We start from the raw sequence: 21,416 nt of genomic DNA on the forward strand, positions 1-21,416 counted from the left end.
CAAAAGCCAGTATGAGCCAAAATAACACTGCAGCTTCTTGTTTATTCAGAGACATTTGACTTCGGCAGCGTTGCCATTCGACAACTCCATTTGTTTTTCTTCCTAAATCTTCAAAGAAATGTTTATAGCAAGTCAACTAAGACCTAACTATATCAATGAACTCGTCTTTGTTAAGCAAAGGCTTATCTCATCAGATGCAAAGCAATCAAGCATAAAGAGCCACTAAAAACGTCAGTGTGTGCCAGCAGAGTTGGAGGCTGTGGAAAAGGAGGGACCAAGCAGGGGGATTCTTCTTTGCAAACTTCACATTCTCTGTGCTCTTCTCTCTGCTACGGAGCTCATCCAGATCAATCTGCCTAGCTTAAACTCTGCTCATTTTAAAGGAGCACAAAATTCAAGTGGTTTCCTGATACTTAAATCTGTCTTCCAATATCATACCACACAAAGATATTCCATATAACCTCCTTTATCGTGGCTTTAGTTAAAACATAAAATAATTAAAACTGTAAAAGCCATCATGTTTCATTCACAGGGGAAAAAAAGATGTCAACAGAAGCTACAAGGAAACTGCTCTTAAGTGGGACCCTGTTGAGAAATAATTGCCAGTGGTGCAGGAAAAATGAACACCCAATTATTTTAAAATGAATTAATTTTATTCATTGCCTTTAATTTACACAATGATAAAATATGTTTCTTAGGTGGAAGGGGATGTACTCAAATTGGCAAAAGAAAATCATCATCTTGTATTCTAAGAACATCAAATGCCCCTTCAAATAACAAGGCTGTAATTCACCGTAACCGCTGAAATGAAATCATGAAACTGCATTTCAAAGTTATTCTGAGGCTTCTTTCACTAAGACACCAATAAACTTACAGCAGTTTACTCAGGGTTAACACAGAAACCACATGCAGAGCTGAAGCTCATTAATGATTTTAACATAGCCACGAAGAATATAATGCTAGTTTTTTGTATATATATATTCTATATATATGCCACACAATTTTAACTTCCCATAAAGATGCTATACTTCAAGGCAGCAGAAGTGCTATGAACCTTCCTTAAAAAGGGGAAATGGTAAAAACTGTTCATTTTCCATTACCATTTGCAGATATTTTATAAGCCAACAAAGTACTAACCCAACCTTTCTGCTCCTCCCCGGCTGTTGCAGGCTTTACAGAGACTGAAGGTCAAGCAATGGCTCAACACTCTGCCACTATTTCACATTTTTTAAGGCAAAGTAGTAAAAGGCTGTTACATCATTCATTCAAAAGACCAACCGCAGCATCTATCACATGAAGTACCTGCGCAAAACACAACTAGTTCCTAAAAGTAATCAGATAAATCAAAACAGATTCACCAAAAATCCCACATTCATGTGGGAAAAACAGTTAATGCAGACCAAGTGTAAATGTTGTTGCATTATTAAGGACACCAAAGGAACAGACACGTCTCAAGTCAGAAACTTCAACAAATTTTAAGGACAAAAAGCATCATTTAATTAAGAGAAGATAAATTATTTCTAGCATCCTCACAAAGCGACACAATTCAAAATTACATTTCCGGGTAATTATAGAAATACTCGTTCCTGTAACTGCCAGCACTCTGTATGTATCTCGGTAGTGCTTCTATCCAGCAAATGCCAGCGACATAGCCTGATAAGCCTCTTTTGTCTGAGCAAATCCTTTGTAGAAAAGGGTACCTTGAGATGGTAAAATGCAATTGTAAACCATAAAAATTGGCCGGGACATTCAAGTGCAGATGCAGGCTCTGCATACTGAAGTGTAAAAGCGTCCCAAATGGTGCCCATAAACCCCCGAGCAGCCCGGCCGGCTCAGCGGCGTCCACCGCCCAGCGCCGGGCGGCACAGCCCCGCGGCGGCACCGGCACCGACCGGCTGCCCAGAGCGGCGGCACCGGCGCGGACGGGGCACCGGGCTGCGCGGCAGCGCCCGGACCGCAGCGCACACAGGTCAGACGGGCACAACCCCGCTCTCCTGGGGAAAGAGGGTAACCGAGTGGGAGCAGCCCCGCTCCAGGAGGGAACCTGCTACAAGCGGCGAGCCCCGCGTGCCCCGCAGCGCCGGCGCCGCCGAGCCCGCCCGAGCGGCGGCCCGGGAGCGCCGGGCAGGGCGGGCAGCACGCGCCGCCCGGCGCGGCCCTTTGTTGTGCCCCACGGCCAAGAAAAGTTGCGGCCGCCGGGAGCCCCGCGGCCCCGCCGGGAACCCCGCGGACGCGACCGACCGCCGGCCGCGCCGGGGAGGGCGAGGCGGCGGAGGGGAGGCGGGCACAGCCCCCGGGGCCGCCGGCACCGCGCTCCGGCACGGCCCGCGCCACACGGCCCCCGCGCCCCCGGCCCCGAGGGGCGCCCGCGGCCGGGCCGGACCCCGCGCTCCACTCACCTTTGCGGGGCGGCCCCTTGGCGGCTGCGCGGGGCTCCGGGAGCTCTGCGGGCGGCTCCAGCTCCATGGCGGCGCCGGGGCCGCGCCGGGGCGCGGCGGGTCTCAGGGGCCCCGGCGGCCGCGCTGCCCCATGGCCGCTCCGGGCGCTGCTGACAGCCAGAGCCGCCGCTGCGGCCGCCGCGCTCGGGCCGGGCGCCCCGCCCTCCCGCGGGGCACGACGGGAAGCGTAGTCCCCCGCGCCGCCCGGATGTACCCGCGGAGCCGCCGCGCCCCGCTGGCCCCGCCCCCCCGGCCCGGCAGGCCCCGCCCCCGGTGCGGCCCCGCCCCCGGTGCGGCCCCGCCCCCGGCCCGGCCGTGCGGTGGCGCCGGTCCCGGCCGGTCCGAGCGCCCCGGGCACCGCCCCGCTGGGCTCCGCCCGGCTCCCGTCGGGCTTGGCCGGGCCGGGGCACCGGGGCTGGCGGGGCGCTAGGGGGCACCCGCCGCCCGAGCCCGGAGCGCTGCCCGCAGCACGGGGCGACCCCAGCGCGGCACCGGGCACCCCGAGAGAGGGAATCGCCCGGGGCACCCGCCTCGACCGAGGACGGGATCGGCCAGCCAGGGAAAGGAGTAACCGGGCAGCCCGGGGAGGGAGCGGGCAGCCCCGGCACGGGGCATCGGGCAGCCCGGGATACCGGAAAGCCCTGTCCGGGCCAGCAGCCGGCCCCGGTACAGGGAACGGCCGGAGGGCCCCGGGCGGGCACCAGCCAGCTTCTCACGGGCAGGACCGCGCCGCCCCCGCGGCGCCGTTCGCGGGGCCGGTGCCGCCGCCGGGACGGGACGGGGCGGGGCGGAACGGGCAGGCGGGCGGGCGGGCGGCTCCTCCCCGTCGCCGGGCCGGGCGGAGCGGGCGCTCGGTGCAGGCGCTCGGCGCCGCTCTCGCCATGCGGGCGCTGCTGCTCCCGGCGCTGCTGCTCCCGGCGCTGGCCGCGGCGCGCGGCGCCGCCACGGTAAGCACCGGTGGGACCGGGAGCGGGGCTGCGCCCACCCACCCTGCCCCTGCGGGTGCCCGGGAGCGGGCGGAGGCAGCGCCCCCTCCCTGCGGGGCCGGTGCCGTCGGGACGGGCGGTGCCGGTAAGGCCCCGGTGGCGGCAGCCGTCGCTACTGTGCTCGGCCGGGCCCCGGGGGGTGCCAAGGCGGAGCGGGCGGGGGGCGCCCGAGCACTCCGGCAGCCCCGCGGGCAGGGCGGGCAGCGTGAGCCCTGTCCCGGGCTAGCACCCGCACGGCAACCTGCGCCAGGGACCGAAGACCGCGTCCCCGGGCACGGGCTCCCCGCTCTGGCGGGCAGAGCTGGTGTTTTCCTGCAGGAACAGATTTTGGTTCCCCCGGGAGAGCGGGGCGGCTCAGCCCACGGAGCTGAAGCCGGAGCGTGGGATGGTCCCGGGCGAGGCCGGTGCGGTTCGGTGCTGGGTGCCCGACGCTGCGGGGGTTTCGCAGGGGGAATGTGTCGGGGGGTTGGAAGGTGCCCAAACCCCGGCGCTGCAGTGATGAGCTCTGCAATTAGCGTCTCCGTGCCAGAAAGAACAGCCCGGACAAGGTTCCCCCGCGGAGCCCAGAGGAGCGCGGGACGGGGCATCGTGGGGCAGCCGGGCCCTCCCGTGGGGCCGAGAGCCCTCGGGTCCAGCCTTCCCCACGGCAACTCTCCCGTGGGGTCCGTGTTGCAGCCAGGTCAGCCCAGGGTCTGGGACATGGGGACCCACAGTGAAGGAAGGTGGTGGGAGCCGCCCCCAGGGAGTAAGGGCGATGATGCCAGGATCACCAAAGCGTTAAAAAGCCAAGATTTTTTCCAAGTCATTTGATGGCACAAGATGAAAACGCAGCTGTTGTTGGCAACAGTTGGCGGGGAGTGGTGTCGGGGGGAGCCCCGCGCTAGGGTTCCCAGGAGGGTTTCAGGGTGACGCTGTCTGAAAGACTCTGGGATCTGCAGCCCATGGACCCACGCAGTGCTGTCACCACCTCCCTCTGTCCCTCCTTGCAGGTGCTGCCTGCTGTACTGGGAGGTATTTTTCCAGTTCTTGCTGTTTGGATCCGATCCCATCAGTGGGCATTTGTGTGCCACCAAGTGTTTTGCGTGGTTGTGTCCCTGTGACCAACATGGGACACGCGAGCAGCGCCAGCTTCCAGGGCCTGGCCACCATCAGCCATGGGCAGCTCTGCCAGCCCCGCTCTGCCTTGGCTCCCCATGCTGCAGAATGTGCCTAATGCGCTGTGCCAAGCTTGGGAGGAGGAGGAAGAGGACAGTGACATGGTTTCCCTCCTGTGACAGGGACATGCCTTCCAGCAGCTGTGAGAGAGGCGCGCAGCGCGACAGTGTGCTTATCAACACAGCATGTTTTCCTCCAAGTCAAGTCTTCTGGCAGCAATCAAAGGACAGCTTAAAAGCTGGCCAGAGTTCATTGTCAAAGGTCCTGCTTTCTCCAAATAACGGCACAAACTCCATGCTCACACGGATGCTCTTGCAAGAGGTCCCAGAAACTAGGCAGTGCTGGGAAAATCAGGAGTGAGGAACCCCTCGGCGAGGTGCAGGGATGCTGTCTCACGCCAGCCAGGGTGTGCAGCCTCATCGCGGAGCTGGGACCCAGCTCTGGAGGAGGGGCAGCACCCAGCTGCCTGCACCCTGGGCTGGGGTCTGCAGCGAGCAGGGGGATACAGGGACCTGGCAAAGAAACACCAGGAGTCCCCACAAAGGTTTCTTGGAGAGCTGTGAGGTTTTGTCCCCGAGCAGCCAGGCAGCGTGCTGGCCTGCAGCAGGGGCTGCCCTGTGCCCCCGCATCCCGACCCACCTGCACGCCGCCAGGGCGTGGGTCGCACCTGCGCTGGGTGTGCAGGTCCCTCCCTCGCGGGTCAGAGCACAGCCCGGTGCACCCAGCCGATGGACCGAGGCAGGATGACCCTTGCAGAATGGACCGCGTGGGTGCCTTTTTTTTAAGACTTCCTTGTTTATAGCCTTTTCTGTATAAATAGGACATACGGTTCCTGTTTAAGGAAGCCTTTTAAAAGGCAGAACGAGGTTTAATGTTACTATTTTGCGTGAAGGCAGGCAGCTGCCCTGGCTGGTGCACAGCGAGGCGCACACAGTCCTGGGAAGGCACAGACGGTCTCCCCCTGGCCCCCAGCACCCCCTCACACCTTGACCCGAGGGGAGCAGGTTTTCCTCTTGCTGGGCGGCCACGAGGCACCGGTGGCTGCCGGGTCCCTGGGCCGCTGGCTGCCTGCCCGGCTGGCTGCCCACGAGGCTGCACCTTGCCCGGCCAGCGGCTGTTTGCGGGGACACAGGAGGGAAATGGCTCGAACCGGGAGGTGTCTGGGGAAGAGGTTCCCCCTTTGTGCCACAGGGCAGCCTCCATTTACTGGCCCCCCATGTGCTGCGCAGTGGGTACAGCTGGCGGTGGGGCTGCCCGGGGCACATGTGCTGCGTGTGGTTCTGTCCCGCTTGTGCCGCACCTCAGCAGGACACGCGGTTCCCGGCGCCAGCCGTGCCGCCCGCCGCGGCGCTGCCAAGGCTGGTGGGAGGGAACACGCAGCCTGGGCCGCCCGCTCCCACGGGAAGGAGCTTCCAGCGCAGGCAGCTGCAGCCCTTCCCTGCGGAAGGTGCTGGCGGGCGGGCTCGTGACATGTCCCCGCTGGCAGGACCGCAGCATGTCCCCGCGGTCGGGCTGTGCCGCGGCGGTGGCTGCTGCACCCGCGGTTGGTGCTCAAGGTGTTGGTGGGAATGGGGCACCCCAGCCAGGGGTTCACGTAGGGCTCCCATGGGGGACAACAGGAACTCGTTCAGGGCTCCCATGCGGATGCGTGTGCACACCGGGACCTTCTGCAGCGCTGTGCACGTGGAGGGACAGAGGGACAGAGCTCACGGCAAGGACAGCAGCCTGGCTCGGGGCCGGGGAGCTGCAGGGTGTGTGAAGGGGCCGGCGGCTCGCCGCCCGGCTGTGAATTGTCCTGCCTGTTTGCACAAGCCAGCGTTGCCATCGGGAGGGCAGGGGGCCCAGGGAGGTGTGAGAGGCTGCAGAGGTGGTGTTTGGGAAGGGGGTCCTGCTCCCTGCCGAGAGCTTCATTAGATGCTGTTCCATTTACAGCCCTCTGGGCCGCCTGGTGTTTTCCTCTCACCCAGCTGGACCTTCGTTTCCCTTTGAAAGGGAAAGGCTTTTTTGAAATGCAAAATGCAGGAGGTTTTGCTGCTTTAGGAAGGGCTGTGGGGCTGGGGGGAGCTGGGGGTCCCTGCGTGGGGGACACTGCCAGGGAAAGCCGCTGCCCAGGCGCCACCAGCGCATCAGCCCGGTTGGGTGCAGGCGGGAAGGTGCCTGTGTGGCCGTGGGTGCTGCCGCAGGCGGGACATCAGCCCTGTGCGCCTCTGCCCTTTCCCACACTGTGCTCGGGGAGGATGGGAGAGCCAGTGCTCAGCTCATTTCCCAGCTCTGCCACCGATCTGTTTCCCAGGGTGAGTCAGAGTCCCCCTGGGCAGACCCTGTCCCCGGGGTCACCGCGCTGCCTCTCCCCTTTTCCCACCCCCCGGGTGCTCGGAGCAGGCGCGTCCCCACACACGGGGCACCTAGCACAGCCTGGCCACGCTCCTGCCAGCCCAGATGTCCCCCAGGGGTGCACAGCTGGTGGCGGTGGGGGAGAGGGACCCAGCCCCCCAGCCTGGCACGCAGGCAGTGCCGCAGCCTTGTTCCCAAGTGCAGTGGGGGGAGAACAGTTCCTTATCTGCAGAAACCAACTGAAAAGCACCCTGGGCTCCATCGTCGCGTGAGTCAGGGCCATGTGTGGAAACAAGGGAGCCCTTGAGTGTGTGCCTGGGGCCATTGCGGGAGCTGCAGGAACCAGGCTCGTTCGGAGGTGGCTGCGTGTCACCATGAACAACGGACCCTGTGTGGGCTCAGGGCTGTGGGTGCAGGGGACAAGGGCGATTCTGGCTCTCCTCGTTGCTGTCCCTGCTCGTTGTTCCCTGGTCTGGCTCGGGCGGGATGCTGGGCTCACCAGCCACCCCAGCGCTGCGTGTTCCCCCAGGCGCTGGGCGAGGCGGACCAGGTCCGGATGACCTCGGAGGGCTCCGACTGCCGCTGCAAGTGCATCCTGCGGCCGCTCAGCAAGGACGCCTGCAGCCGCGTCAGGAGCGGCAGCGCACGGGTGGAAGACTTCTACACCGTGGAGACGGTGAGCTCGGGGGCCGACTGCAAGTGCTCCTGCACTGCCCCCCCATCCTCACTCAACCCCTGCGAGAACGAGTGGAAGATGGAGAAGCTGAAGAAGCAGGCGCCTGAGCTCTTCAAGGTATCTGCAGGCGCGGTGGGACAGTGAGCTGGGGGCCAGAGACCCCTCCCCACACGCAGGAGCCCACGCTGCCTGTCCCTGCTTGGCAGGTCCCGGGGCAGCAGAGCGGTGTGGTTCCTGCACCCCGTGAGTGGGGACGGGGACATGTGGGGGCATCCGCAGCGGCCGTGCATCCCTGCCCTGTGCCCCAGCCCCGGTTCTTGTCTGCAGCTGCAGTCCATGGTGGACCTGCTGGAGGGAACGCTCTACAGCATGGACCTGATGAAGGTGCATTCCTACATCAGCAAGGTGGTGAACCAGATGAACACGCTGGAGGAGGTGAGTGAGCCCCAGTGGGCGCCATCCCTGTGGCGTGTCCTGGCTGGCTGCTCAGGACCGTCCGGTGCTACTGTGGGTTCCCCACATGGGGCTGTGGGGCTCCACATCTCTCCTCTCCTCCAGACCATCAAGACCAACCTGAGCAGGGAGAACAACTTCATGAAGGAGAGTGTCCTGCACCTCAGCGACCAAATGAGACGCTACGAGAACTACTCCGACATCATGATGAGCATCAAGAAGGAGATCTCCAACCTGGGCTACCAGCTGCTGCAGAAGGACGCTGCTGCTGTCCCCGAGAGCAAGGCACAGGTACCCCCCGGGGACCCAGCGCCCATGAATGTATTGGGGTGCACCACGCCGCAGCCGAGGGCTGGTGCCCCTGCCTGCTGCCCAGCACGGTGACAGGGGAAGGGAGGGGTCTGACCAGGCTGTGCCCCCCAGGACACGGCAGGCGGCCGAGAGAAGGAGGTGGGACGGTACCCCAGCACCCGCAAGACGCTGGGGGACAGGCCGGCTCCCCGAGCACCCAAGGAGAAGCAGCTGAAGCCCGAGAAGCCCAAAAAGGATAACATGAAGGCCAGGGCGGGCTCGCAGCCTACGTCCAAGCCCAAGCCATCAGCACACCAGCAAACCCTGGTCCGGGGCATCACTTACTACAAGGCCGGGCAGGCAGGCGCAGCAGAGGGGGCTGTTGGCCGCGGTGAGTCCCTGGATGGGGCAGGGATGCGGGGGCCTTGGGGCACCTTCCTGCCGAGGTGGGGGGCGAGGGGCTGCCCCCACAAACACACTGACCCCAAAACTCGTCTCCCCGCAGAGAGCCCTGCGAGGGGGCCGGCTGTGCCGGAGCGGCAGGAGGAGAGGGACCCCCCGCCCCCCCCAGTCAAGGGCACCCCAGCTCAAGCTGTTGTGCCGGCGGAGACCCCCGTGCCCAGCACCACGGCTGCGCCCAGCACCGCCCTGTCCCCCCGCACCACCGCCCGCAGCCCCTCCGGCACCGCCCTCGGGCAGGGGGCTGACAGCACTGGGGGCCCCGAGACACCAAACAGAGGTGGGTGAGCGGGGGGTTGGGGGGGCACCCTGGTCAGGCTGGGCCAGCGATAGCCCTGCCACAGGGAAGGGCTTCCCCGCCCCGCTGCATGGGGCAGGGGTGAGCCTTCCTCCTCCTCCTCGGTACCCAGTGAAGGAGGTGGAGTGTGAAGGCACCATCGAGTCGGTGGAGCCCCCCACGGAGCACCACAGCTACGGGCGCAACGAGGGGGCCTGGATGAAAGACCCAGCAGCCAAGGACGACCGCATCTACGTCACCAACTACTATTACGGCAACAGCCTGGTGGAGTTCAGGAGCCTGGACAACTTCAAGCAGGGTGAGGGCTGGGGCGGAGCAGGCACAGGGTCCACTGCTCCGGGTGGGCACCCAGCACTGGGCAACACCGGCTGTGCTGGCTCCTGGCCTGGGAGTGGGTGGGGAGCTGGAGGGGGGCACCCGTGGGGCAGCAAGGGGGACACGAGTGCCCTGCTGCTGCCAGCGTGCTTGGGCCATCACACACGGGACCGCGGTGCTGCAAGGGGTCCCAACGCCTCTCCCGCCCGCAGGCCGCTGGAGCAACCTCTACAAGCTGCCCTACAACTGGATCGGCACGGGGCACGTGGTGTACCGGGGGGCCTTCTACTACAACCGCGCCTTCACCAAGAACATCATCAAATACGACCTGAAGGAGCGGTACGTGGCGGGCTGGGCGCTGCTCCATGACGTGGTGTACGAGGACACGACACCCTGGAAGTGGAGGGGCCACTCGGACATCGACTTCGCCGTGGACGAGAGCGGGCTCTGGGTCATCTACCCCTCCGTGGACGATGACTACTCGCAGCAGGAGGTGATCGTCCTGAGCCGACTGGACCCCGGGGACCTCTCGGTGCGCAAGGAGACCACTTGGAAGACGGGGCTGAAGCGCAACGCCTATGGGAACTGCTTCATCATCTGCGGCATCCTCTACGCTGTGGACACCTACAGCCAGAAGGAAGGGCAGATCTCCTACGCCTTCGACACACACACGAACACGGAGGCAGAGCTGCGGCTGCCCTTCCTCAACCAGTACGCCTTCACCACACAGGTCGACTACAACCCCAAGGAGAAGGTGCTCTACGCCTGGGACAACGGCCATCAGATGACGTACGGGCTCCGCTTCGTGGTCTGAGCGCTCGGCCGCGTCCCAGCTGCCCCTGCCCCCCGCCATGCTGGGCCGGGGGTCCCATCGCAGCCCGGCTCCCCCGCTGGCCCAGGGCTGCGGTGAGCGCTCGGCTTCCACCCAAACCCTCCCACCCGCCATGCCCGTCTCCTGCACCGTGCCTGCTTCACACGGGGCACGGCTGCAGGGAAGGGCAGCCCCCAGCAGACACCCCCACGACAACGTGGCCTCTGGGGCCATGGGGCTGCCCCACAGCCGGCAGCTCGGCCGGCATTGCCTTCCTGAGGACGCGGGAGAGGAGCCCAGCCCCACATCCCCGCGGCACCAGGAGGCAGCCGGGTCTGTGCCACCAGTGACACGGCAGCACCCGCCCCGCACCACCGCACCGAGCACCAGCCTGCACCGCACCCGGCCTGAGCACCGCTCCCGCACATCCCCACACCCCCTGGACCCTCCCTTGCTGCAGCCACCAGCTGCCAGCAGTGCCGGTGCCCGACCAGCCCAGTGCCCGTGCCTGCCCCGAGCTGCCGCGGTGCGGCCAGGGCCCCCTCGGGCCGGGGCAGGAGGAGCAGCTGCAGCTGCCCTTTGCTATTTTAGGAGACGTGATTAACATGCCTTTGCTTTTGCCGCTCGTTAGCTTTTTATTTAAATGCATTCACCAGAGCTGGGTGGAATCCCCTCTGCTGGCAGCAGGCGCAGAGCAGCCTGCACCCCTGCCTGCACCCAGCATGGCGGGGGACCCTGCTGCCCTCCTGCTCTCTGCAGGACAAGGGGCTGGGAGCACTTGGCTTGGTTTTGGTCATTTTAGACGTGAACAGTATTAAAAAAATAACAGATATGGAACTGGGCTGCATGTGCTGTCATTTCTCCCGAAGCCGGGCCGGGAGGAGCGGGCAGGGCGGGCACTCACTGTCCCTGTCCCGTGGCCAGCTGTGCCCAGGGTTTGCTGGCACACGTGGCTGCTCTTCATTGCACGCCTGGCTGGCGCGGCTCCCCGCACCGAGCCCAGGGAGGGCACCTCGTGTCCTGTGGCAGCCCCAGGCTGGGAAGCACAAGGACCGGTGACCGCGAGTGCAGACCTGGAGGGACAGGCCCCGCTGGGTCCTGGAGTAAAGGGGATTTGGCGTTTCCAGGTCTGAGCCACAGCCCGAGCAGCCGCGGGAGCGGAGCCGGCTGCGGCAGCGCAGGGACGGCAGCGGAGAGCAGCTGCGCGTGGGCACGGCCGGAGCAGCTGCCCTGGCTCTGCTGCGGCGTTTGGCAAGCGAGGGGCTGCTGGGGGGTCTGTGAGAGCAGCCCCCACGGCCCCGCTCCTGCCCGTGTCTGCCAGGGCAGCCGCCCTCGGCCCCGGCGAGCCCTGCACACTGGCCGGGTGTCCCTTCGGGCTGCGGCCCAGCTCCTCGTCCCGCAGAATCGTCACCAGGCAGCTGAGTCCAATGTCCCAGGTACCCAGCACGGCTGAGAACCAGAGCTGGTGCTGGGCACAAGCAGTCTGGCATCCCCGGTCCTGCTCTGGCTCACGACGGCACTGACCGTCCCTGCCCCTGCCCAGGCTTTGGCCCCCGAGCCCCGCGCTGCCCCCTCGCTCAGCTGCACAGCCCCTCCACGAGAAAGGAGCAGGCTGACTTCCCCCTAGCTGGGTTCCTGCCAGGCTTTTATCTAGCGATCCCCAGCAAATCCCTGTCCAAACAATACAGATTTCTGACATTTTTTTGTGGTAAAGTAAACTCCCAGCACATCTCTAATTCCAGGGCTTTGTTGTTCTTCGCAGGGGCTGCCGTGGCTCTGCCAGGCTGGGCTGCGGGACGCCCCTTCGCTCCCCGCAGGAGGAGAACGCGGGACAGGGGTAATTAAACCCGCGTGGCTGGAGGGCAGCATCACCTCATTGCAGCCGTGGGGCCCCCTGCAAAAGCAGCACCCCTCTGAGAGCACACCCCTCACCGCCGCTAACACCGTGATAACGAGAAGCTTTAATTACATCCACATGACAGACATCTCATGAAATGCATTCTCTGCCCTGGCCGTGCCCCTGAAACCTGCGGCTGCGTGCACCGGCTCAGCTGCGGACCAGGGGCAGCTGGGGAGGGGGTGTCACGGGGCGCTGTGGGGGACACGGAGGGATGCAGGGTGAAACAGGGGACGCAGGGTGACAGGGACGGTGAGCCAGCGGCAGGCTGCAGTCTCAAGACTGCCGGACTCGGCAGCTCTGGCACACACAGGACCCCCCTCACCCCCAGCGCTGCCCGCGGGGACGGGCTCAGATCTGCGTGTGGTGGGGGCTCCAGCCCCAGCAGCGCTTCCCCAGTGGGTCCTTGTCCTGGTTTCTGGTCCCACGTTCTGCTCCTGGTCCCAGTCCAGATGAGGCGGGCTGGGGAGGACGGGGGTCCCCAAGCAGGACATGGTGGGGACACGCGGGCGGGGCAGGATGGGCTCCCGCCGCGCCGGGCGCTGCTGACTTCCAGACATTCCTCCTGTGCGTGGCCGGCACCACCTCGGCTCATAACGTGATTAAAAGATTAAAATCTCTCAGTTCAGCAGCAAGCAGCAAATGAAGCTTGAGACAGGGATGCTGAGGGGCTGCGGTGCCCGAGGCCCCCGTGACAGCAACGCCAAGGGCGGCTGGGGCCATATGGGCGCGTGGTGCTGGCGCCACAGCCCTCTCTCCGAAAACCCGCTCCGGTGAGGCTGGGCAGTGAAGCCCTAAGCCCCCCCGGCCACCGTCTCAGTTACCGGCTGGGTTGTTTGTTTGTGGTGGGTTGGCCTGGGTCCTGGCGGTCCCGCTGGCCGCAGCAGCCCCGCCACGGCGCTGCCGCCAGCCCCGCTCCACACGACATCAGAGCCTGTCCCTTGGCACCCACTGTGGCTGCACCAAAACCTTGGTCTGTGTTCCACCAGGTGCCGGCAGCCTCAGCTGGTGCAGCCAAACCCCCTCAGCTGCAGTTTTGGTCCCACGGGGGGCCCCGTGCCAGCCACACAGCCCTTCCCTGGCCATGGAGAGCCGAGAGCCGCCCGCCCTGGGGCTGCCAGGCTGGGAGCAGGACCGGCTGCGCTCAGAGCATCTGACAGGGGAACCGGGCCCTTCCCTCCATTCTTATCTACATCCGGGGCCGGTGACCCGGGGAACAAGGCGATGTGCGTCTGGCGGCAGGTGGGAGCGAGTCCTGGGGCTGCGCCCACATCGCAAACGCTTCAAAGCCGGAGCCAGCAGCACCCAGTGTCACAGGGATCTGTTTTAATTGCCCTCCCTGATCCTTCCCTCCCCACGGTCCCTGCCGCCGGCACCCTGGCAGCACAGGGCAGGAAGGCATTTTGTGCCGCTCCTCTCCCTCCCGCTGCCGGGCCGTGCCCTGGCTCCCGGCACCGCGGCAGCGCCGCAGGACGCGCTCTGCTGGGGCAGCTCTGCGCTCCCCTCCCCAAGCTGTGGCTGCCGGGGCAGCGACTCGCCACAATGGGCACGTTCCTGCTGAGACCCGCCAGCCCATCGCACCCAGGGCCAGCAGGGAGCCCGGGAGGACGTGGACGGCGAGGTTCCCCTAGAAGGTAGGAAGCCATGAGCCTTGGCAGTGCTGCTGCTGACTCACCAGTGGAAACAGAAACTGGTTCCCAGGCTCACTGCTGGCAGCTCCAAACCACCCCCCGGCCCCACGGGCATGGCAGCCCCTCGGGGTGGTGGGTGCAGCACACAAACACCCCTTCCCCAGCAGTGCCCCACGGCACAGCGCGAGGGGAAGGAAAGGTCTGCCCATGGGCTGCTCCCATGGCCAGGCTCTGCTCCCGGGCACAGAAGCTTTCTCCACCACCCTGTGGCTGCGCAGCCCAGCTGGCAGGGAGCCAGGAGCCCCAGCACACAGCAGCCCTGGCTCCTGGATCCCAAGGGCCACCTTTGTCCGGGAGCCCCCAGGACGGCAGGAGCAGGGCCCCGCGGGGCAGCCCCCGCTCCAGACACTGCCCGTATTCATGGGAGCAGGAGACCGGGGCAGCGCGGTGCTGAGTCCTCCCCCAGCCCAGCCAACAAAACGGGCATTCAGAGCGGGGAGCGGGGGCTGCCCCGGGCAGACCTGAGCCGCCCGCGTGGCTGTTGGGACGCGGCATTTCCCCGCTGGGCCGGGCGCTCACAACGTGGGGCTTGTTGTCAGCCTGATGCCCCAGACACGCTGCTCGCAGGCAGCCACGTGGGACTCCTCTGCCCCGGCCCGTGGGGGCAGCAGGTGGCACAGTGCGGTGGGGGGCACTCCAAGCTCCCTGCCTGTCCTGCCTCCACAGCACCTTGTGTGTCCTGCCATGTCCCACTGCCTGTGCAAACGAGGGTCAGCCCTCAGTGTTGGTGCTCAGGAGAGCTGCCAAGGAGCCATCTCGGAGGAGGGAGGCGACAGGAGCAATGCCAGGAGCGTCAAAGGGCTGGGGCTTGTGTCCATCGCAGCAAACACAAGCCAAGGGAGGTGGAGCCGGAACTTTCCCACCCACACCTTGCACGACTCACATCTGCCTCTGCGCTCTGGTGAAGCTCCCTGCTTCCCCCAGGGAACTGCAGAATGAGGCCCAGGAGCAGGTCCTGCCAGCTCCCAGGACACCACCTGCACCCGGCCGGTGCCCGCTGTGCTGGGGAGCGGGGACGAGGAACATCTGGTCTGCTGAGCGCTCGCCAGGGCACAGGGCCAGGGCTCCCTGCGCGGTGGCATCAGCCCTGGGCCATGCCCGCAGCCAGCGGCTGCTCCTCCTGCCTCATCCCCACCCTGGAAATTATTTATTTGCTGAAGAACAGCATTCCCTGGGAAGTCTGCGCTAACACCGAGGGACAGCCTCAGCTACAAGGGAAAAATAAACATTTTGAGCCTTGGAGGCCCTGAGGCTCCGCCAACACTGGTGCTAAAGCCAGGGCCGGAGTCTGCAGCCACGCAGGGTCAGCGCAGCAGCACAGCAGGGTGCCCCCGGACAGGTCTCCAGGCACCCCCCGTAACAGCCAGGCGGGCTGCAGAGAAAAGGTTCAAAACAAATACAGCAGGTTGTAATGGAAACACCCATTAGATACCTGAAAAGTTGTACAAAGTGATTTACTTTCGCAGGTGGCCTTGCTCTGAGCAGCCTGTTGCACCAGAGATCTCCAGAGGAGCTTCCAACCCGACCTGTGTTTGCTCTTCCGCGTCAGCGAGAGGCACCAGGCTCACCTGCGACACGCTGTGGAGGAGCACAGGGGAACAGAACGTCTCTCCAGAAGAGAAGCCCAAACACAGCTGGGCACAACGTGACAGGAGCAGCCTCTGCCCCGCTCCCAGCCCAGGAACCAGCCTCTCCCACAGCCCCTTCAGCCACCGGGCCCCCGGGCAGGAGAGCGCAGAGCCGGGATCCTCGCAGCCACATGGCCACGTGTGCTGGTGACAGCTCTGTGCTCCTCCAGGAGCTGCTGCCCCACAGGATGGTAACACCAAGTGTTTGTACCCCCGTCTCCGTGGTCCCACAGACATGAGCCAGAGGACGGTTCCAGGCTCAATGCTCCATCTCAGCTCCAGCAGCCCCGCGCTGTGCCAGGCTGCGCCCTCGGCTGCAAATGTATCGCGTGCAGGCCCACACTAAGCTCCTAACAAAGCCACCGCGCTGCCAGCACCGGCATCACCGCAAAGCTACCCCTCCCCACAGCTCAGTACATGGGAAACGCACTTCACCACACATAATTAGATCTCTCTGGTTAAAACTTGAGGCTTAAGAGTCCTTCAGATCTATGGTAAGCTCAGAGAGCAGAATTAAGATCTTTTTCCTAAACAGAATCTGGATCCAATCTAAGGATTCCATAATGGGTAGAGAATTTTTCATGTGCGAATGCATTAGCTACACTAACGCAAACCACAAGTGCTGCAGCACTAATGCTCAAGCAGCACTAACTCTTCCTCACATCCGAACCAAAAAAGGCCTTTGGAATCACAACTCCATCTCCGAGTTCCAACCAGCTCCATGGGGGACAGAAAGTCAAACCATTTAACTGCTTCAGCTGACAGTGTGGAGCTGGGAGACCAGGGAGCGCCTTGAAACTTTAGAGGTAAAATCTCCTGGTTCAACCAGCTCCTCTCGAGTCCAGTTTCCCGATTTGACCTCAACAAGTCTTCACACGCACACAAAAGGAACACTCGGTCTGAAACTATCACACCTGCCTCATTTTCCTAACATCCAGAACAAGTGCTGACTGAATTCTTCCGTCTCAATGAAGTCCTCTAAACCATCTTCGCAAATTAGTTCATCTCCAAAACACTTAAACACTGGCACAAGACAGAAACTTCAAATATTTACTCTTACGCTACTGAAGAGATGAATACCGGCTCACTGCAAACATCCGTGTGAAGTTTCCATTTTAAATCAACCTCAAGCTAAATACTTTTTACACGTTAAGCTGAACCAGCTTCACAGATCCGTACTCATCTGCTGCTCTTCAAAAAAACCCCAACAAACCTAAACGGCAGGTTTTGTTAGCATTTTCATTACCAATCAAAGTTGAAATAAACTTTCTGTGAATCCTCCAATTCACCTTCATAAAGCTGATGAGTTCTTTAGCCCACCACACTGAAAAAACCACCAGTGACAGCTTCCAAAGAAAATTCTATTTAATGAGCCAATATAATTAAGAACTGTCGGCACACTGTGGTTTTATGCCTTGATGGCATATTTCCGGACAGGGTACAAACGTTCTTTTCGCAGCTGTTTCTTGGTCTTCAGATTTTCTTCGTGCTTATTTAATCTGCGTCGCATGGCACGAGTCTTCTTCGGCCGCAGATCAAGAGGCTTATACTTTTTGCCCTGTTTGCAAAAACACATAACGTTTGAGTTTGAGAGGCCGCAAGGCAGCAACTGGGTGCATGAGCTCACAGGGAGCCGAGCTGCCTGTAACAACAGCAGCAGCAACGGTTTACGCTCCTTTTTGATGGGACTGTCACTACACTCCAAAGCTTAAGAGAACTTCTGCCCAGTAGGAAACATGAGTTGACTCTATTTTTTGTACCAGTTGTACTAGCGTTGCCTCAGGTTTAAGTAAAGCTTCATCTTACAAGTTCCAGCTTTCCAACACCCCCTGAAAAGTTATTTTTTTCCTATTCTATTTGGCCCCCAAGAACGAATATTCTGAAAATTACAGAAACTTTTCTAGAAGTACACTGCACCCCGGAGAGGTGATGCTGCGCAGCACATCGACCTGGCAAAAGCAGGTTCACACCCAGCTTACAGAACTCAGGGCAGTCTTGCAGTAATATTTAAAAAATAATCAGGACTAGAGAATTTTACAACTAAACACAAATGAGGATTTTTTTCCTTGAGTTTTAAGCTTTCAAGTAACAACCCACAAAATTAGTTCCTTCCTTCAAACTATGTGTTTGAAAACAATAAGAGAAAGAAGAGCACTATGTAAGATACTTGCACTTACCTTATAAAACTTCCTCAAGTTCTCCTTCTGGGTCTGATTGATAACAGTTAAGACTCTGGCAATGGATTTGCGCACCACACGTCTGCAGGTGGGAAAAAAAGCACGTCTCAGAACATAGTGAAAAACAAGCACCACAGATTTGGAAGCAGCACACAGAAAACGCGTGCACGCTACAACCAAGTAACTTACGTTGTGCTCACTGGAGCAAAACACTAACAACTTCGGGCACATCTCAGCTTAACATCTTTCAAGGTGCCTTCCAAGCCCTAACATGCTGTGATCTCCGACAAAAGAGACACACAAATGGATTTTCAAGCCCACAAGCACCTGTGCCCCGTCCACAGCATTTTTTCTTTTCTTATTTTTATGGAACAAGGTGCCCGCACAGCCTGTACCAGCCCCACAACCTGCGCCGGCCCCACAGCCTGTGCCAGCCCCACAACCCGTGCCGGCCCCACGGCCTGTGCCGGCCCGTCCCACACACACCGCTCCGCGGCCCGCGCTCCCAGGCGGGTCCCGAGGAGGCCGCCGCCCCCCGCAGCATCGCCCCCCGCAGCCGCCGCCCCGGGCCGGTCCGGTCGCACTCACATCTTGGAGAGCTTGGAGGCGGCCCCGCCGGTCACCTTGGCCACGCGGAGCTGCGACAGCTCCACCTTCAGATCGTCCAGCTGCTTCAGCAGCTCCTCCTTCTTCTTCCCGCGCAGGTCTCGGGCCTTGATCTTGGCCTGCGGGCGCCGCACAGACCGTCAGCCCCGCTCCCGGGAACTCGCCGCTCGCCGCCCGCCGCCCCCCGCCGCCCCGCGGGCCCCGCGCCGCCGCCCGCCCTCCCCTGCCCCCAGCGCGGCGCCGGATGCCGCCGGATTGCGGCCGACGCACAGGACCCGCTCACCATGATGGCAGCACCGGCGCGGCTCGGGGCGGAAGGGACGGAAGCCGCGCGGGGACAGGGGGCGGAGGGTGCTGCCGGCCGGAGCCTACCAATCAGCGGCCGGCCGGGGGGAGGAGTCTGCGCTTCCCCCGCGGGCAGCGCGGTGGTACCGGCCCGGCGCTGACAGGGAAGGCGGGAGGCTCCGGGGCACCGGCCCCTGGGGAGGGGGCTGCTGCGCCGCTCTGCCGCGGCGGCTCGGGGCTGCCGCCGGCCCCCACGTCTCCTTCAGCCGCCCGAGCCCTGTCAGAGCGGAGCCGGTGTTCCCGCGCTGGCCGAGGTGCGGCACTCTTACTCCATTAGCGGTGGGGACGTGACGGCGGGTGGGGCGGGAGCGGCCACCGCGGCAGAGCGGGGCTGGGGCAGCGGCAGCGGGGTGGCCGTGCGCGCGGGTGGCCGGGCGGGACGGGCCGAGGAACGGACGGAGGGAGCGGGTCGGGTCCGGCTCGGCGGGACAGGCCTCTCCACACGGTGGCGCCGGCTCCCGCCGTATCCAGGCACCGCCGTGCCTCAGCGGCCCCGCGCGGGAGGACCGGGGGCTCCTGATTGACAGCCCGCGCCACTAATCAGAGAGCCGCCTCGCTGTTATCCCGGGCGCTCAGCCAATAGGAGCGGGTGGGGCCGGCCCAGACTAGCGTGAGGCGGCAGCCTCGCTCCGCGCAGCCGAAGCCTTCGCCGCGGCGGCGCTGGCGGCTTTTCCCGGGAGCTGGCGGGGGCGGCGCGGATGGTGAGAGGAGCCGCCCGGCAGCGCCTGCCCCACACCGGCCCGGCCTCCAGGTGCGAGGGGCGGCGGGGCGGTGGCGTGGGCGGGCGGGAGCGAGCGGTGGCGGCTGCGGGCGGCTCGGGGCGGGCCCGGCAGCGGCTCCCGCTCACCGCCCGCTCGGCCCCGCAGAGCTGCAGGCCCCGCGGAGGAGCCGTGCCGCAGGCGGGAGCCCAGGTAAGGCGGCCGGGCGGCGCGGCAGGCGGGGCGGGGCTGTGCCCAGCGGCCCCTCCCGTGGGCATGCTCCGGCGGCGGGGCGGCCTCACCGCGGCGTTTGGCGCCTTCCGAAACCGGGCGCAGGTTCGCAGGTGTGCCCCGGCCGGGTGCGGGCAGCGCGGCGCTGAGGCTGCCCAGGCCCCGGGCACGGAGCCGCGCTCGCCGCTGGCTCTGCCGTTGATGGAGAAGAGAAATGCGATGTGACACGTTCTCTGCTTAGGCCTTGACTTGCAGTGTAACTGTAATAATTATGAAAATGCTCCCCGCTTTATGAAGTTCTCTGTTTTTTATGGTGTCTTCCCTCTCGTGACCCCACCTCTCCCCGCTGGGGAGGCCATAGGTGTTTCGCACACCTTTGACAGGTACCTGCAGTTCTGCATCAGCGAGTGAATCCTTTTGGATGAAATATTGCTGGATTTTACAACAGCTGCCTATGCAATGCTGGAAATCCAGATTGCAAGTTTAACTGAACCATTGTGAATTTGTTCTGATTTAAAAATTTCATCTTGGCACCTCCCTCTTCACCAAATTCTTGGTTTGTACTGATTAATGACCTGGATAGTATGTGAGGTGAAATGCCCCTGGAGATAGAAGCTGCATGATTGTTACGTTGGGTCATTCCCCCTGATTTCTTGCCTGTTACTAGCTATAAAAATGGCAATAACCAAAGGCTCCTCAAGATAAAACACTCAGGATCAAGACTGCAGGTTTTCAGAGTTTGGGTCTAATCTCCCATCTCAGAACACTTCTGCAACTTAATAACCAGGCTCCAAGCTTGCTTATTTAAGCTGTGTCTTGGCTATACAATTCTAGTCCTTCAACCTGCAAAATGGATCCCTTAATATAGAAGATTGCTAGGTTTTCCAAGAGCTATCCAAATGCAGTCCATAATTCTGAGCATCTTGTCTAAGCTAATGCAAAGCAGCACTGTTAGACCATGTGATGGTTAAAATGCTGTTGTGAGGCATCTCCCACAATTCCTGTGAGCAACAGAACCACAGTGTTGGTGGCAGCCTTTGGAAATCGTAGAAGATCATCCTGTTACAGGCCTTGCTATGGAAGTTTGCAGATATGGTTACTGCTGCCTTGTGTGAACCCTGTTGTGTAAGAGTTGTGACTTCCCTTGCTCAGACTGCTGCGGCGGTGATTAAGAAGTGTGACACCTGACTGTAGGTCATGTTCTTAGAGATGTTCCAATAAACTGGGTCACCGTTTATGTTAAATTAAAGAATCAATGAGTCAATTAGAAGCAAAGAGGATAGGTCTCTGATCATTTTGGGCTGCCAGAATAATACAGAGAGTATACACAAACATGATAACCAGCTACTTTGCTACAGAAAATATAAAAACCATTTATAGAAACTATATGGAGAGAAGAAATACCGCGCTGTGCTATAAAGGAGATTGTGATCGTTGTTATCATTGTTTTATCTTGAAATATAGGTACAACACAGTATCAAAATGCAATTGGCAATCCATGTCCCTTGCAAACATTGGAAGATTTTATCACAAAGACGACTAGTCAGGCTAAACTCTACATGTAAGAAGGATACAAACAGCAGCACTCTGTTGTGTGTTCACCTGCTCAGCTGAGAAACCAGATCTACAAGTGATAAAATGCCCAAGTGCTTAGGAGCAGGAGGAATATTTAGCTGGACTGTATCGTTATTCGTTTATGTGTTACTGTTTTATTTGAGGAAGTAATAAAAATGGAGGATAACAGTTAAAACCTGTCAGAGGCTTTTCCCCTGACACGGTTCTGTGCTGAAATGCAGTGGTGTTGGCCGGTGGTGTTGCACGGAAGGCACAGGTTTAGGCGGGTGAGAGGCCGGGGCTGTCGCTCCCTCCTCTGCTGCCAGCGCTGCTCCTGTCACACGCTGCGACTGCACAGTCCCTGCTCCGCTGC

General features: G+C 61.6%; 4 protein-coding genes across 5 annotated transcripts in view; 2 read left to right on the top strand and 2 right to left on the bottom strand.

Moving 5' to 3' along the window:
* The window catches only part of NR6A1 (nuclear receptor subfamily 6 group A member 1), a 62,825-nt gene extending 60,269 nt beyond the window's left edge, over window positions 1-2,556 (bottom strand). For both annotated transcript variants that reach the window (XM_080355976.1, XM_080355975.1), the window contains exon 1: window positions 2,400-2,556. In XM_080355976.1, coding sequence (XP_080212102.1) covers window positions 2,400-2,466 — 67 coding nt within the window. In that variant the 5' untranslated portion in view covers window positions 2,467-2,556. The remainder of the gene's footprint in view (window positions 1-2,399) is intronic.
* Window positions 2,557-3,319: 763 nt separating this feature from the next.
* OLFML2A (olfactomedin like 2A) lies at window positions 3,320-10,219 on the top strand (the record flags this gene model as incomplete). Its single annotated transcript, XM_080355990.1, has 8 exons — window positions 3,320-3,385; window positions 7,443-7,706; window positions 7,917-8,024; window positions 8,148-8,333; window positions 8,466-8,724; window positions 8,839-9,072; window positions 9,203-9,388; window positions 9,618-10,219. 8 exons carry the CDS (start codon window positions 3,320-3,322, stop codon window positions 10,217-10,219), a joined length of 1,905 nt encoding a protein of 634 aa, XP_080212116.1.
* Window positions 10,220-16,779: 6,560 nt separating this feature from the next.
* RPL35 (ribosomal protein L35) lies at window positions 16,780-18,613 on the bottom strand. The gene is made up of 4 exons (XM_080356049.1): window positions 18,499-18,613; window positions 18,198-18,334; window positions 17,610-17,691; window positions 16,780-16,990 (listed from the first exon to the last, which is right to left on the bottom strand). Exons 1-4 carry the CDS (start codon window positions 18,499-18,501, stop codon window positions 16,841-16,843), a joined length of 372 nt encoding a protein of 123 aa, XP_080212175.1. The 5' UTR covers window positions 18,502-18,613; the 3' UTR covers window positions 16,780-16,840.
* Window positions 18,614-19,258: 645 nt separating this feature from the next.
* Window positions 19,259-21,416, top strand: part of SCAI (suppressor of cancer cell invasion) — a gene marked incomplete at its 5' end in the record, with an annotated part of 29,390 nt that continues 27,232 nt past the window's right edge. Inside the window, one exon of the mRNA XM_080355760.1 lies at window positions 19,259-19,602. Within this exon, the coding sequence (XP_080211886.1) occupies window positions 19,259-19,602 (344 nt within the window). The remainder of the gene's footprint in view (window positions 19,603-21,416) is intronic.

Source organism: Nesoenas mayeri (genome assembly GCF_963082525.1).
Source record: "Nesoenas mayeri genome assembly, chromosome: 18".
In the NCBI taxonomy this organism is placed as follows: domain Eukaryota; kingdom Metazoa; phylum Chordata; class Aves; order Columbiformes; family Columbidae; genus Nesoenas; species Nesoenas mayeri.

Bases quoted from the DNA above. Each gene is read 5' to 3' on its own strand.
- RPL35 (XM_080356049.1), bottom strand. The intron at 17,692-18,197 runs GTGAGTGCGACC...TCCCACCTGCAG, and splicing joins GCCTCCAAGCTCTCCAAGAT to ACGTGTGGTGCGCAAATCCA. The intron at 16,991-17,609 runs GTAAGTGCAAGT...TTTTGCAAACAG, and splicing joins ACTTGAGGAAGTTTTATAAG to GGCAAAAAGTATAAGCCTCT.